The sequence below is a fragment of the Colias philodice genome, chromosome 8 (genome assembly GCF_061535455.1).
Source record: "Colias philodice isolate Cphi_HAF_F1 chromosome 8, ilColPhil1 Martin Lab GWU primary, whole genome shotgun sequence".
Taxonomy (NCBI): domain Eukaryota; kingdom Metazoa; phylum Arthropoda; class Insecta; order Lepidoptera; family Pieridae; genus Colias; species Colias philodice.
In genome coordinates, this window is record NC_143093.1 from 2427650 (window position 1) to 2446612 (window position 18963).

The following is an 18963-nucleotide window of genomic DNA, read 5'->3' on the forward strand; positions in this document are numbered from 1 at the left end:
AAATAACAAATCATCATTTAAATATTTAGTTTATTTCTTTATTTAAGAAACAATTAACAATAATTACAAAACAACATAAAAAAACACGCATGCATTTATTGAAATGTTCATTCATCATCACTATCGTATGGCGTTGTGTGACTCGTCTTCATAATCCATTGAATCGGATTCTGTAAAAGTAAAACGTAAATTATATAATAAAAGAAATGAGTCATTATAAACTTACCTAGTAAGGCAATGCCTTTGATGTCGCACGATGCCGCGGCCGCGCCGCCAGTGTAGGTACTTCTGCTGCTACATGAAAATATGCTAGGGTTGCAACAAATGGGAAATAAAACAATTGTGATTATTACTATTATGATGTAATCATTTATTCATATTATGTACATTCAAAACAATTGCTATTATTAAATCTGATGTAATTATTTTTTCATAAATATATAATTATTATTAATTACATAATATATTGCACTGTGAAATATTTACGTATCACTTTATTTTTGATGTTCTTAATTGTCTTTTATAAAATTTAAGTGACGCATTCGCATTGGGATCAACAATCCGATAAGAAAAGAATGGAGACAACATATACATAGCTTTGATTTCAATTCTACAGATACAAAATATACAATCTATCTAAAATGATACAACGGATGTTTCCTGCGTTTTCTCGTCAAAATACCGAAACAACGTAATTATTGTATAGTAGTTGGGCGTGAAAGTAAAAAAAACAAATGAAAAGTGTTTTCCATATGATTATTTATTAAATTTACGCGATTAAGAATAATTTCAACGATACAATTTAGTAACCGAGAATTCAGAGGATTAAAGAAAATACCTGCCTGATCATTTTATCAAACTCTAAAAGAATTATGGTTATTTCGCATCACTCGGTTTATTAGTTTGGTAATAATTATTAAAGGTAGTTACAACCCTAGCCATTGAGTCGAACGGTAGGCAACACAATATCGACTTTGTGCGGGTACATATGGTACATTTCTTCTTGCTGTGAAGCGTAATTATTATTATTAAGATTTTTTAGGCTATTTTGAATCAGCTGTTCTAATTTAATTCTAGAAATTTATTAAAACGTGATTTTTTTAAAAGTATATTATGAGTTTATAAATACCTCAACCAATAGTTATTGTGTCCTATCCTCATTTCTTTATATCTTGGTAGTTAACTAAAGTGTTAAATTTACATAACCTCAACAACAACATTTACACTGCCACTGCACTAAAACTAAACTAACTAGCTCTCTAGCTATAAGAACCATCCTCGTACTTCAAGGGATATAATAAAAAAAGAATTATCGAAATCGGTTCAGCCGTTCTCGAGTTATGCGCTTACCAACACATTTTGCGATTCATTTTTATATATAAGACTAGCGGTCCGCCCCGGCTTCGCCCGTGGTACATGTTTACGTTTTCTCTACATAAGAAGTAAGAACCATCCTCGTACTTCAAGGAATATAATAAAAAAAGAATTATCGAAATCGGTTCAGCCGTTCTCGAGTTATGCGCTTACCAACACATTTTGCGATTCATTTATATATATATACTAGCGGTCCGCCCCGGCTTCGCCCGTGGTACATAATATTTACGTTTTCTCTACATAAAAACCATCCTCGTACTTCAAGGAATATAATAAAAAAAGAATGATCGAAATCGGTTCAGCCGTTCTCGAGTTATGCGCTTACCAACACATTTTGCGATTCATTTTTATATATAAGAAGATAAGATTATGTGAAAATAACCAGGAAGGTGAAAAACATATTTACGAAAACATAGTAACATAATATGGCTGTCGCTACAATAATTATATTTCAATTTTATCTTTTTATACCTAGTAGAACTGGCCGACGAATAAAAAAAATCGTATTAGAATAAATACAATAAATTACGGAACAAAAAAAGGATTGTAACTGAATTAGGTATGTTTGTTTCTGGGCGCACCGTTTTCGACGACGCGACGCGCGACGTAAGCGTATAGGTATAGGTACCTACTTTGCTAAAACAAACTAATAAAATTGTGTGTCTGTCTGAAAATTCGGAAAAGCATATTTTGCAAGTTTGTAATTACTTTGATAGTTTACCGATTTATAATAATTGTAATTGTAATTGTATAATATATAATTTGCAATGTGGTGAAATTTCATAAAAATCACGGGCCAATTTTTTGTTTTGAATCCCACCGAAAATATAATTGCGTTATTAGAATAATTAATTACTATACCTACCCACGATCAATTATTACAATATAGTCTCAAATGCATACTAGAGAAATATTGCAATTTGATTCAATTAAAATGCATAGCATACAAAAATAAATTCACAACACAAGAAATTCCGCGCGCAAATCATAGCGCGTGTCAATGAAATCAAGAATGTTTTATATCAAGCCGACGCGGACGACGACGCGACGCCGAACAAAAGTACCTACGACGGACGACCACGCTTCGAGTTGCCAAACAACATGAGTAATAAATTGTTTACAAAAAAAACAAGTTTTCCATTTTTCTGTATGAGTAGACAGAACTTCAAAACGCCACCTGCTACGGTTTATATTATGAACGATTGTTATAAAAATAAAAGTTATATTTGTTGGTGTAAACTATTTTATTGATCAATAATTTTGGAATTTAAAATTGTCAACATTGATTACAATAAAACGCAGTTTTATTTTATTACACTATTGTTTTTTTTATCAAAACATGTATTTGAAGTACCTGCTGATCCAAGCATTTTCACTCAAAACTTATATCACTAATGATTTGTAAAAGTAAATTATTTCAATATACATTTCATAACCAACATGTAAGAATAATTATTATTATTCCTACCTACAACAACAAACCTAAAACACTATTTACTATGGGAAAATAACCAGGAAGGTGAAAAACATATTATTATTTACGATTTCGACGCACTCGACTTTTAGTAAAATATAGTAGGGAAACATAATATTATGGTTTTGATTTTTGCTACTAGTATAAGAAAACTGCGTGTTCAAACTACTTGTTTGTGTGTCTGAAAATTCGGAAGTACTTTGGTAGTTTACCGATTTATAATAATATTGTATATATCGTTGTTTAAAAAATATTCAAACACAATAAAATATGATATATGTACTGATTTATCACTGGTTTCAGTGATGAACTGATGAGTCAATTATAGCCACTATACTTTCGTCATACGTGTGTATGATTGATGTGATTTGCAACGTGGTGATATTTCAGAAAAATCACGGGTCAAATTGTCCCACCGAAAATATAACTGCGTTATAAGAATAACTATACCTACGATAAATTATACATAATACAATATAGTCTCAAATGCATACTAGTGAAATATTTTATTTGAATCAATAAAATAAAAAAAATAAATAAAAAATAATAATAATACAAAAATAAATTCACAACACAAGAAAATCCGCGCGCAAATCATAGCGCGTGACAATGAAATCAAGAACTTTCGAGCCGACGCGGACGACGAAGGAGCCTAACAAAAGTACCTACAATCATATAGTCCATTGAATAAAAAGTTCTAGAGTGCGTGAGTTAGTAACGTAAGATGTTTCTTCGGAAACATGTCAAGAGTCCCTAGGTAATAAACATACTAAAACCCCGGGCCACTAGGAGGAGCCCCGGAGTGGGGGGAGGGGGGAAATGGGTCCATTTTTTCATTTTTCGCTTAAATCTCAAAAACGGTACATGTTAGAGAAAAACTTTCAAGGAAAAGTTGAAAGGCCATATAATTATCTACAAGTTGTACCTGAATCATTTTTTCCTATATCCTACCGTTTCTGAGTTATACGTAGTAAAACATGATTTTGGCTCAAACAATTTCCACATCAATCGATCAAAAAATATTTCTTTCTTCCAAAAAACTCAAATGTGCAACTTGTGACCGGTACTGATAGATTGCTCTTAATTAGGTCTATAATTGGTAAAATAAACACATTTCTCCATGGAAGCCTTTAGGAGGAATCGATTGTCAAAATATTATATTATGGTAGTTTGAGTTACTGAACTTGATCTTTTTATTTTTTTCTTCCAAAAAACTCAAAAGTGCAACTTGTGACCGGTACAGATAGATTGCTTATAATTTGGTCTATCATTGATAAAAATACCAGATTCCACCACGGAGGCGTTTACGGGGAATTGAATTTTATTAGGGTAGTTACGATACTTGAACTTTTTAATTTTTTTCTCCAAAAAAACTCAAAAATGCAACTTGTGACCGATACTGATAGATTGCTCTTAATTAGGTCTATAATTGGTAAAATAAACACATTCCTCCATGGAAGCCTTTAGGAGGAATCGATTGTCAAAATACTATATTAGGGTAGTTTGAGTTACTGAACTAGATCTTTTTATTTTTTTCTTCCAAAAAACTCAAAAGTGCAACTTGTGACCGGTACTGTTAGATTGCTCTTAATTAGGTCTATAATTGGTAAAATAAACACATTCCTCCATGGAAGCCTTTAGGAGGAATCGATTGACAAAATACTATATTAGGGTAGTTTGAGTTACTGAACTTGATCTTTTTATTTTTTTCTTCCAAAAGACTCAAAAGTGCAACTTGTGACCGGTACAGATAGATTGCTCATAATAAGGTCTATCATTGATAAAAATACTAGATTCCATCACGGAGGCGTTTACGGGGAATTGAATTTTATTAGGGTAGATACGATACTTGAACTTTTTATTTTTTTCTTCCAAAAAAACTCAAAAGTGCAACTTGTGACTGGTACCGATAGATTGCTCATAATTAGGTCTATCATTGATAAAAAAACCAGATTCCACCATGGAGGCGTTTAGGAGGTATTGAATTTTATTAGGGTAGTTACTATACATGAACTTTTTAACTAACTACCCTAATAAAATTCAATTCCCCGTAAACGCCTCCATGGTGGAATCTGGTATTTTTATCAATGATAGACCTAATTATGAGCAATCTATCTGTACCGGTCACAAGTTGCACTTTTGAGCTTTTTGGAAGAAATAAAATAAAAAGTTCATGTATCGTAACTACCCTGATAAAATTCAATTCCCCGTAAACGCCTCCGTGGTGGAATCTGGTATTTTTAGCAATGATAGACCTAATTATGAGCAATCTATCTGTACCGGTCACAAGTTGCACTTTTGAGTTTTTTGGAAGAAAAAAATAAAAAGATCAAGTTCAGTAACTCAAACTGCCCTAATATAGTATTTTGACAATCGATACCTCCTAAAGGCTTCCATGGAGGAATGTGTTTATTTTACCAAGTATAGACCTAATTAAGAGCAATCTGTCAGTACCGGTTACAAGTTGCACATTTGAGTTTTTTGGAAGAAAGAAATATTTTTTGATCGATTGATGTGAAAATTGTTTGAGCCAAAATCATGTTTTACTGCGTATAACTCAGAAACGGTAGGATATAGGAAAAAATGATTTAGGTACAACTTGTAGATAATTATATGGCCTTTCAACTTTTCCTTGAAAGTTTTTCTCTAACATGTACCGTTTTTGAGATTTAAGCGAAAAATGAAAAAATGAACCCATTTCCTCCCTCCCCCCACTCCGGGGCTCCTCCTAGTGACCCGGGGTTTTAGTATGTTTATTACCTAGGGACTCTTGACATGTTTCCGAAGAAACATCTTACGTTACTAACTCACGCACTCTAGACCCCCCTTGGAGGGACTCATTCAATGGACTAATAGGCGGCTCGTGACAAAATTGTATGGCCGTGTTCACTTGAAATAAAACAACGAAAATAGGTACCTACAATAGCGTTAGCAGTACAAAAAAAATGAGCACCACATTATAAATGTCTATTTATACACTAAAAATTATAGAGTATTTCAAAACGAATTCAATTATTATTTAGCAATAATTAGAAAATCCCCGAATTTGCATTCGTGATCGTATTCATAGTGTTTGTCTACACTAATATTATAAAGAGGAAAACTTTGTTTGTTTGTTTGATTGTAATGAATAGGCTCATAAACTACTGGACATTTTACCAATGTTTGCAAGTTTGTGGTTACTTTGATAGTTTACCGATTTATAATAATTGTATACTTATATCATTGTTTAAAAATATTCAAACACAATATGATATAGGTACTGATTTATCACTGGTTTCAGTGATGAACTGATGAGTCAATGTTAGCCACAATACTAATCACTTTCGTCATACATGTGTATGAACTATGATTGATGTGATTTGCAATGTGGTGAAATTTCATAAAAATCACGGGCCAATTTTTTGTTTTGAATCCCACCGAAAATACATATATTACTAATTGCGTTATTAGAATAATTAATTACTATACCCACGATCAATTATTACAATTTACAATATAGTCTCAAATGCATACTAGAGAAACATTGCAATTTGAATCAATTAAAATGCATAGCATACAAAAATAAATTCACAACACAAGAAATTCCGCGCGCAAATCATAGCGCGTGTCAATGAAATCAAGAATGTAATTTTATATCAAGCCGACGAGCGACGACGCCGAACTAAAGTACCTACAGTACCATTTACCTTCAGTGTACAATACAGTTTACAGACCTACGACGGACGAACAATAATGAGTAATAAATAAAAAAAAACATAGTTTCTAAGGTCATTAGTTTTATTTTATTTTATTGTTATTTTCTTTGAACGATTGGAAATGAAATTACTCAATTTTTACACAGAACTTTGATTTATTAGAATTATGCTCATTATGCATAAGATAACGAACGCGAATGCACGACATCTAGCGCGTCAATGTCTAAACATCGCCTTTCGTTTAGACATTGACGCGCTAGATCTGTAATAAGTATATAGTCTATGCGCTAGATGTCGTGCTTTATGTCGTGTTTCGCTTGGCAAAAGTCACGCACACTACTGTAGAAGTGTCAAATTTTTCCGGTATTTTACTGTTGTTTTTCTAAGTAAATATTGTAAATTATTGATTAAAAAGGTCGAACGCGCACACATTTCATTATAGAGAAGTGATAAAATGATTAGTTTTAAAGAAATAGTGTCTGTGTTAAGTGTTTAGAGGTAATCAAAAATGTATGGAGGGACGGTCGGAACATCAACCTTAAGGAGTTTTAAGTTTTAGGTAAGGGTTTTAAGGTTTAAACGAACGTATCTTATAATGAATCACCTAGTATAAGTAGATGAATATTTTATTTCAAATTAAAACGTCGTATCCGTTGTGCGTGTCAACAACACGATAAAGTACTTAGACGCAGGCATAAAAAAATAACAGCACCTCGCGAATTCTTTCCCGTTGGACTTTGAGATACTTCACATTAAAAACCCTAGACTACGCACGAGACATTCACGCCGGCTATTTCCCGTTCTGCCGGATGATATGCGAAATTATGTCTTAGCGGTGGGATAATAGAGATTTTACGAGCGCAGATTTATTGTGGCGCTGACAGACGATGCAGTGGGCGCAGTGGCGCTTCGGCTTGGCAGGGTGCCCGAAACGAACGATCCTAGCTAGGATTGCCACAGTTCGGATGAAATGTATGCGAACTTTTTTATTCGTAAACATTATTTACGCGGAAATGTAGAAGAGATATGAGAAACAGGTAAAGTTTGTTAATATAAGAAATGCCAAGGAAACTAACATTTCAAAGTAGTCACTTTGAAATGTTATACAATTTCTGTTTGTGTAAACAGCAGTATTAATTAAAAATATGATTTGCTTTATTTAATGAATAGCTCGGGATCAATCCAGAGCTGTGAAAATAATTAAAAAGTCATCGTGAACTTCCAGGATTCGTTTTGTCTACAACATTATGTAAGCACTAGGACACGACTAAAAATATGAATTGCGAAACGCGTTTTACATTTCCTTTTTGTTTTCCACGCGCGGGTGGCAACCCCTGCCCCCAGCTACGTGCCCTTCTCATCGCTTTGTACCTCCCGTATTACTACTCCGAGTAATGCACGGGCAGAATGCGGGCTTGTTGACCTAGCAGTGAACTCTCAAAACATTAGAAAAGTTGACGCCGGTTCGGGGATGTGGAGTAGGTACGCTCGAAATGTTCACGAATAGGTGCCCTGTACATTGTTTAACGCGCAAACCCTTTTCTATAAAATTTAAATGGATTGATATAGAGCCGAGTTATTTCAACAAGTCCCTTTCGTTTCTTCGGATTTAAAGGTTTGAATGCAGAAAAGTAAAAGGCAATTTAAATTATACAGAACGTTGGGATGACATGAATGGTCGAAAATAAAATTACTCTATGAAGGAACTCTAAAACGAAACATAAATAAATGAGATAATAAACAGCATTGAGTATTTATGAAGTAGTACTCGGAATTAAGATCCATCAACGTCGTAATCCAATGACTAATGGGTCTAAAAATTGCACTAGTGAATAAATCATGAGATCAAAGAGTGGCCTTGTGGATCGATCAACGTAATTTGAGTATCGTAGCACAGATAGTAGGAACGCCTTGACAGCGGATGAATCAGCAGATAAGCTAATATAAACGGCCTTGGGGTAGGTCACAGATTTTTTAGAAAGGTTGGATTTTGTACACTTGTTACCCTTTATTGTTTGTCGATTAAGTGCGGAGGTTGGAGTTTCGAAGAAGTAGGAAAATTTTGTGGATTAAGATGGTTTTCCTGTTGCTTTCCCTTGATTGTTTTGCAAAACATTTTTATTGATCGAGTCATATTTGTACATTATGTTAAGTGAGATGAGGATCATGTTGATGTTGTATTTTGAACAGTTGTTGCCTGTTGACTATTCGACTCCTGCAACTTTTCTTCTAAATAGAAATACAATGTTCAGAAATATTTCGAATCTAAATCAGGCAGTGGCTATGAAAAGATTATCGACACTGTATTGATTGGTCTTGACATTTGAGCCGTGGCGGTCATCTGATGTTGAAATGAGCGATATATGAAAGATTTTATAGTTGTGTTGAAAGCAACCTATGCCATTGAAATATTTCCCCGAGATTAAGAAATCAAATAGCGTATACGGCAAATTCTTATCATTCTCATAAAGATTATAAGAAGTTATTTTTTTTATATTTTGAGTCATTAGATGCAAAAGGCTTTTTATAAAAATATTCTGAATTCATTGTAAGATTCCTATAAACGGAACGAAACAATAATTCACCAGCTGACCATGCATTGGATCTTTTCGTTGTTTTGTTTTCTTTCATGTTGTTTTTGTAATCGCGATCTGTCGTTGCACACACATGTACCTTTTAAACTTCACAAACAACGAAAAACACTGGGCTCCAGCTGTTTACCTCTCTTTACTCTTATATTGCATCTGTTATCCAATATTGAATCACGTCACATTCGCCCTGCTTTCATTGAGCGTTCCGTTCCATTTAACAATTAAGCACCATGTGAGACGGACTTCCTACGTTTACTGTTTATAATTTATACAATATTGCATCGCGATCACGGGAAAGTATTTTCCTATCAGTGACGTCACTCTGAACAAGATGGTTGCTAATTCGACGAACAAATTGGTTCATTTAGCACACGTTGTTTGCTCATTTGTGCTTATGTCATTAAAGGTGTATTGTAGACTTGTTGTATTGAATAAGGTTTGCATATTACTACGTAAACTAACATGTTTGAGTAAATACCGACTTGTATAGTTCAGTAAATTCAATTTAGCAAACACTGGAAAGGAAAAGGAAATACGGCGTGATGCGAAGCCAATGTTAGTGTGGTAAATCGTATTATGTATTCTTACTACTCTTATGCCGGGTCCAGACTGGTGAAACGTAACATGCAATGTAACATTCTGCCTTTCATTGCATGTTCGCTGCTGGTGTGGACGCATAGCGCGCTCATAACGCGCATTCACTACGAACCTCCCGTAGTCGTGTTCCTTGCCCCTTTGTGTTCGTCGAAAAACCGACAAATTTCGGATCGCTCCGCGCGCGGCTTGTAATGCTCGTAGCATGCGCGTGTAATGCACAATTCGCGCGCGCAAGACGTCCAAACTATGAGAAATTGTTACAAAGTGTGTTACCTTTCATGATACATTGCAGCAATGTGGACGGTGAATTCTTTCATTGCATGTTACGTTTCACCAGTCTGGACCCGGCATTATACATCTTTTTAGAGAAGTGGCGCTTAAACCTTTTTCTCCCATATGTATTATGCTAAATCTAGTATGATATAAACATGTCGTCGTATACTATATTGTTGCGGTTCTTCTCTATTCAATAGTGGTTCAATAACCAATTTTAAATCTTCACAGATAATCTACATGTTTACACAAACAATATGAATATTGTCCATTAACAGTATCTTATTATAGTACGTAATATGTATCTCATTTGTAAATATCGTTGTTTATACAAATACAGATGCGTAAAGACACGTACCTTTGTTTATTAACTAGTACAAATTAAAGTGCGCTTAGTCATCGAGATAAGGCGTGTTTATAAATAGTTGTCTCTCGTCGCGCTCATATCCTGCACCCGCATCGTGTCAGCGGCAATATTGAGATGATTCTTGAACGTATCTCCTTGATTGTTGTAATAAAACGCAGCAAGGAACCCTTTTATTACTACGCATTCGATTAATCATATCCATATGATCCACAAATAGTCGTAAAATTGGTTTACTGTGACAATCACTGCTGTTTTAATCTGGTGAAGTCGAGAAGTGGTCTGCTAAAGCCCATGTTAAAATTTATTATTAATTGGGAGATGTCAAAAAGGATTGTAAAGTTGCAGAATTCTGACCTCGGCTATGATACGTGCATTGCCTTGTGCTACGTATATGATTTATCAGGACAAAAAATAATTCATAGTATAAACGAACAAGTAAACAAATCTTCATTTGTTGTCTCAGAATTATTCATGTAATAACTACATCTTATTATCAGTTTGTATACAGCAAACGTCATTACTTATATACGTATGATAGCATATTATTATTAAAATCCTCACAATTTTAATTTACAGAATATGTATGTATATTGTGTACATATATAACTACTGTCATGTAATTAGGCAGCGTTCAGCTATTTTGTCTGTGACCATGTCCAAAAGGACTTCACATTCTCTACAAAATCCATTGTTTTTCCAGCCCATGAGTACAAAATGTATTGTTGACGTTTTTGCTCAAGTAACCTTAGATGATACTGCGCGGCTGCGCGAGCGCATCAGCCGGTTAGCGGTGACTCACTGTACCAACCTACACACGTTAGACCACTAGGCAGTAATTACAGACTACGCGCGCACGTGCTCCCCTTGAAACTACAGTACTCTTATTAATTCGAGTCAACATGTTATGAATTACTTATTGTTGTGGCGTTACTAATTAAACACTTGCATGCTTTGAATAATAAGATTTTAATTACGACGTAGTGGCAGCGATTCATACACATTTCTTTATCAATAATAGTAGCATTTCGTTTTAAGTGTATCAAAAAAGATTAGGTGTGGCGCTTCCCCGAACGAGTCATAAATTAATTGCTTAGCAGGGTGGGCTCGTCGTTTAATATACTTTACAGGGTTTTGCGTATTACGTATGAAGTTATGAACGCTCAGTTTTAAAGCAAACATATCAAACTCAACTCAAACTAAAACATTTATTTATTCAATTAGACTTCTTTTAGAAGCACTTTCGAATCGTCATTACATATTTTTAACATTTACAATCCAATTGAACATTAGGCTTTAATAGGCCATATGCGAAGGTAAAATTGTGAACTCGCTGATTTCTATCTACGCCGTTCTGGCACGGTACTTGTACATTTCATTATTGAAATCCAATTACTGAAGCGTGGGAACGGAACTTGGGAAGGACGAGGCAATGTCACAAGCCATCGCGCGTATTGTCTGCCGATCCCATTTGTGGGTAATTGAATAATGTCCAAAAGCGTGAGCGTCTAGAAAATTCCGCTATTTTTATTTATGAACAATGTGAGACATCGAGAAGAAGTGAATGGTCGGTTTAATCAGCCAAAAGAGAAGATATTTAGACCATATGAATCCTTATACCTTATGAATAATGCCAAGATGGGTTTCATTGAAATGGAATAAGATATTTTATTTATTAAAAAAACTGCAATTTATTATAATTAACATTTTGCTATGAAACAAAATGTTAACATTACGACGAGGGTTCATTAGGGATGCAAAACTAGTTTGTTGCGCGGCTAAAAAGCTTTGCTGCACTTGACAGGACTTTAATTGAGTATTTTTAAGCCTTTATCTCATGACGACCCATCGTGGTCATGATGGGTGCTGGGATACTGTTTTATTGTTATTTTGTTCTTACTTAACCCAAAAAGATTTTCAAAAGTGAGTGGTTTAAATATTATAGCTCATTTAATTGATTATGACTTACGATTAAAGTTTTAACAATGTTCATTTTTAAGTCTTCCATAACAATGCTGAAAATTAATTGACTGATGATAATGAATTTGCCGTGAAACCTTCTATATGCTTTGTAATTGTTTCCATTCCATTAAGTTATTGTTTCTGTTACATATCGCGATATTAATTGTATAGGTATGAGGTATCTCACTGTCTTGTGGTCGACACGTAAAATTCAGAAACCGCGTCAATGTCCACATAGCTATTCGAATTATTTTGGCACGAAAACAATATCTTTAATATCGATTCTATTTTCGATCGGTGTTCACGTGTATCTTATTGAACGGGGAGTGCAATTTTTGACTCGTTTTGCTCGATTACCTGCTATAGAATTTCTACAAAAGTCTTCCATATAATGCCATTGTAGAGGAGTATGAAGATATGAAATTTTTGATTCTTCATTGAAATGAATCGCACTTACCAATGCCATCTTTCTTGTTGCTTATCCTAAATCCTTAGCTTGGTTAATGTAAGGTAAGTTCCTTAACGTAGTAGGTTCTTGTTATATGTAGTACTTAACCAAGTTTCAGTGTAGTAGCTTAGTTGAGGACTTTAGGATTATTGCACAAAATTTATGTACCACGAACGGATGTGACGCCAAATTCTTTCTTCGGTATGTCCCAACTTTAGGTATACAAGTAATGTACGTAGACACATATCGATGAAATATGTAGTAAGTATTTTTTAAATACATTTTTCCTGTAAGACGTTTTTGCTATTAGGGTTGGTTTGTCGCACTAAAAATTTTTGCGTTCTTTTTATCGTGCTATTATGTACCAGACATACTTTAGGAAAACTTTATTAGGTTTTTATTATGTCTACAAAAATACCGTAGTGTAGTGCTCAATAACGGCTATTCTAACTAAGGTAACAACGATCGATTATATTATATAATTTTGTCATGATGAAAAGGGAAGATGAGAAAAAGTTGAACCCTATGAAATTAAAAAGGTTGACAAAGGACATCTGGCTTAGCTTCATACTTCTTTAGCATTTGCCTATTATAATTATTGGGATCTTGGAAATTGAGTAATTATTTATATTAACTCAAAATTATCGTACATACTTTGCATATAAGAAAAAAGAAGTTCTAAAAGTGTTGAATGAATAGACATAATACAGCCCTATCTATAGTGCCTAGAATGACGTGAACAGTTTTTTCTGCGGTTCGAGGAAGTACGTAATTTATTATTAGTTGGCAATTCACCTGAATTCCTCTAATACACAGCATCATTATCAATCATACATGATGACTCTGTTGTGAAAAAATGTATTTTTGTGTGAAACAGGGTTTTTTAATTTTTTCTACATAATTTCTTATTGGGTTTTGGAAATAGGTATTAAATGAAAAGACTGTACGTGCAGTACGAACATGAAATCAATCGTGCAAGAAAAAATAATGATATTTATTTTTTTCGATCTGAGGGTATTTGAACATTAACAAATTTTCAAGTGCGCTAGATAGATTCAGACTATGAAATGGGGTCGATGCAATTGCTATTACCAAACAAAAAAAAAGGGGTTTGAAACTTTTTGTATGGACGCTGGCATATCGACCCGCCGCCATTTTGATTTTTTTTCAAAATCGCGGCGCACGATTAAAGTGGTATGTATGGATAGAGGACACATAGACGAACAAAAAATGTCTCATAACATAGTACCCTAAAGTGTCACATTACCGAGATATTTGGAGGTAAATATTCACTTATGAGTACAACGACAAACACTAAAAATAGACTTATTACGTGTCTATATGCATAATATTATCTCCAAATAATCTCCCGGGTAGATTTTTATTATTAACAGTTTATTGGAAGAAAGTAGGTACATTCATTACATAAAAATATTTATTTATTACATAGATATATTACTTACATATATTTTTTATGTAAGTAATATAATGAATACCTACTTTCTTCCTGTAATAATAAAAATCTACCTGGGAGTGATTATTTGGAGATAATATTATGCATATAGACACGTAATAAGTCTATTTTTAGTGTTTGTCGTTGTACTCATAAGTGAATATTTACCTCCAAATATCTCGGTAATGTGACGCTTTAGGGTACTATGTTATGAGACATTTTTTGTTCGTCTATGTGTCCTCTATCCATACATACCACTTTAATCGTGCGCCGAGATTTTGAAAAAAAATCAAAATGGCGGCGGGTCGATATGCCAGAAAGTTTCAATGCCCTTTATTTGCAGTTTATTTCGTCGAATACATCGATTAATTCTCATTGTTGTTGTCGTAAGATTCGCTCCATTGTTGAACTGTCGTCACAACGCACGGGTTCACAATACGCATGTATGTATGTAGGTATGTATGGGCGTGCTGATTTTTTGTTCGATTGTGTAACTGTTTACACACAATGCTCCGTTTAGATGGTTTAGTGTTGTATGACAACGATGTTTGTAAATATTTGTGTAGTTAAGTATTTTGTGCAGGAAATACGAATGGAATATTCATGATACAGTCCGTCCGGTTAATCGAAATTCGAAATAACTCATCTATCTTTGACAAGCGTTTGATCAATTTAAAACAAAACGACTACACTTCAACAGCAATACTTTAGAACTATGTGCTATATTTTACTGAAATGTATACGTAGGTAACTTCTTCATTGAATCCAACAGTACTACGATAGACAATAGACTATGTTACATTGAGGTTTTTTTATCATTTAATATTCATAAGACTACGTCTTAGTATATAGCTATTAGTATTACATAAACGCTTGCAATACATGTTAATTATGTCCCCGTTCGCACGGTAGATATACCGTGTAATTGACTTGTTGGTTTATCCACAAAATCTACAATTTTTATTCAGCTTTAATAGAAAAACTAAACATAGCCCATTAAATTTTAAAATGCTCACTTTTTGTGAAATAAAGCATACTCTTGTATGTTATGTAGGCATTTGCGCAAATGATGTCCTTGTAAATATACGTCGAGATATTTTAAACTAACAACGTATTGCCTTAAGAGTTAAGATACACAATAATATAAGAACTAAGAAGCTTTAATAATGATGTACTATAAGATTTCTACGCAGATAGATGCAACATGATTTGTAAATATAAAAAAATGTGTGCGTGTACTAGTGTACACACGTAAGAAGTGTAACTTCTTTATGACCTTAATTTTCAAAAAAATAATTTACTACATGCAACTTTACAGAAATACGTCGAATCACGCGTGGTAGGGATAAGAAAAAGATGGCGCGTAACGGAAAAATGTCACGCGTAACGTAAAAATGTTTCACTAAATTTTTTTCCAACCCCGATAAAGAAGTTTCACTTCAATAAAGTATTCAAATATTTTATTAAGAAATATGATTGCATATCATAGAATCTCCCATACGTACGTAAAACTAAAGACATAACTTTTTTGGGCAATGATGTATGAGAAGCTAATTTTTCACAGGAGCAAAAAGTTTTCAATATATCATGTAGTGTTCAATGAACGGGGATGGTCGCGCCGACACTGGGTGCGGTAACTAATGGCTTCGGAGCGCTGAAAACTGCCATTTTCATTTAGCCAATTTGATACATGACTCAGTTTTATCGAACCTTGTATCGGTGTTATTTCTAAAGGCGCAGTTTGTCTATTTTTTTTTCACTAATATAGAACTTTTTTATTTCAAAAGGTGCGGTTTATCTTTTTTTCACGTAGGTATAGAGGTAAAATCAAAATTCTACCATAGAAATGAATTTAATATTGGCATATACAAAAATTGAGGTTTATTAAATTAGGTCAATGGGAGGAGGATTAACCGGCAGGATTTCTGAATTCATTATACTGAAATTAAAAATATTTTTTACGACTTTATTGAATTAGCTTCACGAGGTAATTTTATTCATTTTGAATAAGCGAAACAGCCACAAATAAAATAGTTGATGAGACGGTTTACTATTTAGTATGATAGTAATGAAGGAAAGGTTTTTGACCCCGTGTGTCTGTTCATTAATTAATTGATGAAATTGATATCGAGCTTGAGGATTCGATTTTTGATTCTTTAGTGAGGAAATATTTTGGTAGCTTCTCTATATATGTTTATATATTATGTTCACGATTCATGGAAGTGCCTTGGGGATGCCTTTGTCTAGCATTGGGACACAACCTAGCGAATACAATACAATATGTTTATTGTTTATACTTAAGTTTGTTAAGTTTGCATTGAGATCATTTATTATACACCTCATTGAATGGAATGTTTTGTCAGTTTTAGTGTAATAAGTTTATTCTTTTTTTTTAAACGTTGGGAAATGCATTTGCGCACCCCTCTCTGCAGTTTTTCTGCATGAGGGAGAGACCTTCGGCGGCAGGGTTTAACAGTCAGGCCATCCTTCTTTTTCCTGCCACAGATAAAATCCATAAATATATTTATTATACACAATACTATTTGATATATACAAAAGTTACAGAAGATTTATCTCATTCGGTACATATAAAAAATCGATGCTGTAATATTTTCCAAGGCTACATATAATTATATGTATTTTAATAAGCTATTATGTCCCACTATGTACTATGTTGTAAAATATTGACGTTATGCTGTGATACACGTGTCTAGATAAGTGATCACGTCACATGAATGATATTTAATATTTATTCATATTTTCTTGTCTCCAGCCGAACGAAGGAACAGACAACCAGGTAGCTCTATATGGATGTATTTGTAACCTTTCCATAGATGTTGTTGCTTCATCTCTTTTTGAAGTGAAACTTCTTCAGGCGCGTCGAGAGTAAAATTTCAAGGTCGCGTCATGGCAATCCGTCACGTCATGGATACTGCGATGATTTTGGTATCTTTGAATCTTGCCAAAGAAGTTTCACTTCTGACACGTGTGCTCGGTACACACGCTCTTTTTTTATTTTGCGTTTCTTTCATGTTCACTAAAGCCGCTATTCACGAATCGTTACGCTACACTGATGGATGTTTATCAATGGTTTATTCAGTTTTTTATTGAGCAGTTTGTTTAAAAAGGAAATACCTACCTGAATGATTGTCTTTGTGAGTCATAATCGTTAATGAGAATCCGTATGCTGATTAATTCGCAGACGTATTGCTGTTTTTATACAGGTTTTTTTCTATTAATGTTAATTGATAAGAGATATATATTTCTTTAACTTTGTAATTAAAACCGTGTTTTATAACGGGTTTTTAATTCTGAATCATTTTATACTAAAGTAAACTATATCATCCTGTTAAACCTAATACTTACCTATAAATTATTGATTGTAATAAACTCTACTCGAATTTTTCTTTTTATGCTTTTTCACATTACGCCATACATATAATTCGGATCATGCATGAGCTAGCCATATCCATACCTTCATCATCGTTTCGTCAATCTGTTCACTCAAATCATATCGTAAGAACCATAGAAATTATGAAATTCAGAACAAAATAAAAATCAATCTGAAATACTGTATAAAGTTATGCAGGTGGTAGACTCGCAGACTTGTTAACAGCTCGGTGCTTCGTAATAGCCACTACAAGATGTAATTTTTGCAATCGTACTAAGAGTAGGTACTTTAAAGGCTTCGCTTGCGTAGGTATACTATTTTACGTACTTTTTTATATTTAGCACTCGAATTATGATCGTCTGGTCTATAATTAAGTTATTGGGGTATATTTATCTTTTCACGCAGTGTTAAAATGCTATTTTATGTATAGAATAATTTGGATTATTCACGGAATATTTTTTAAAATGTTTTTGATTTCAAAATATTTTTTAAATCAGACGAGACTAGATCGCAATAATACTGAAAATCGCATCCACAATTTGATATTTATTGTAATAGCTTGAAACCGCATCATTATGTTGTATTCGTGCCTCATTCTGTTTTATTCATCATCACCATTTGCTATATTATGTGCATTGGCACATCTTAGACATCACCAAGCCAATCATCGAAAACCATCACACATCCATAACATTGTAATTTGCTCTTTATTCCCTTGTATTAAAGGCGATAATCCCTCAACAGCTATTCACAGCGAGCGCAACGCACCTGCACGATGCGCGCCGCTCGCAGCCGCCCGACTCGGGCTTCTCCGAGCCGGTCAACAACAACATCAGCGAGGACAATAACAACGGGCCTATCTCGATGCGCGAAATGCAAAATATAGCGAACAACAACGCAGCGGCGTATATCATAAGTGAGAATGAGGAGCGGAACCGAGTGCGGGACTCCGTGGTGGAGTTCGAGCCGCTACCGTCAGAGATACGTGTCCTAGACCCGTTGGAAAGATGCGCTGATTGGTTCGGTGAGTAGAACTTGTTTAAAATGCAGTATTAAAGTTACAGTAAAGTACAGGAGAGAGAGATGTAGGTATATTCCATTGCAATTGTAGTGTTACGGTTACAGTTAAGTACAGAAGAGAACGGGATATTGTTCTTAGGAACTGAAGGTGCTGTTTCAAGTTTAAATTGTGATTACAAATTAGGTGATGTGATAAAGTATCATATTTCATGTGCTAAATTTTATTGTGAGTTCGTAGTTTTAAACGTGAGAACAATTTGCTTGCAGGCGAGTTTTATGCAGGCAGGTCTTCATATGTACGTATAGATTGATATAAAG

The 18963-nt window shown here is 34.0% G+C and overlaps 1 protein-coding gene across 2 annotated transcripts in view; it reads left to right on the plus strand.

Annotated features, from left to right (window-relative positions):
- The window catches only part of LOC149486352 (uncharacterized), a 50551-nt gene that overhangs the window by 10933 nt on the left and 20655 nt on the right, over positions 1 to 18963 (plus strand). For both annotated transcript variants that reach the window (XM_089697681.1, XM_089697679.1), the window contains exon 3: positions 18370 to 18649. In XM_089697681.1, coding sequence (XP_089553807.1) covers positions 18370 to 18649 — 280 coding nt within the window. The remainder of the gene's footprint in view (positions 1 to 18369; positions 18650 to 18963) is intronic.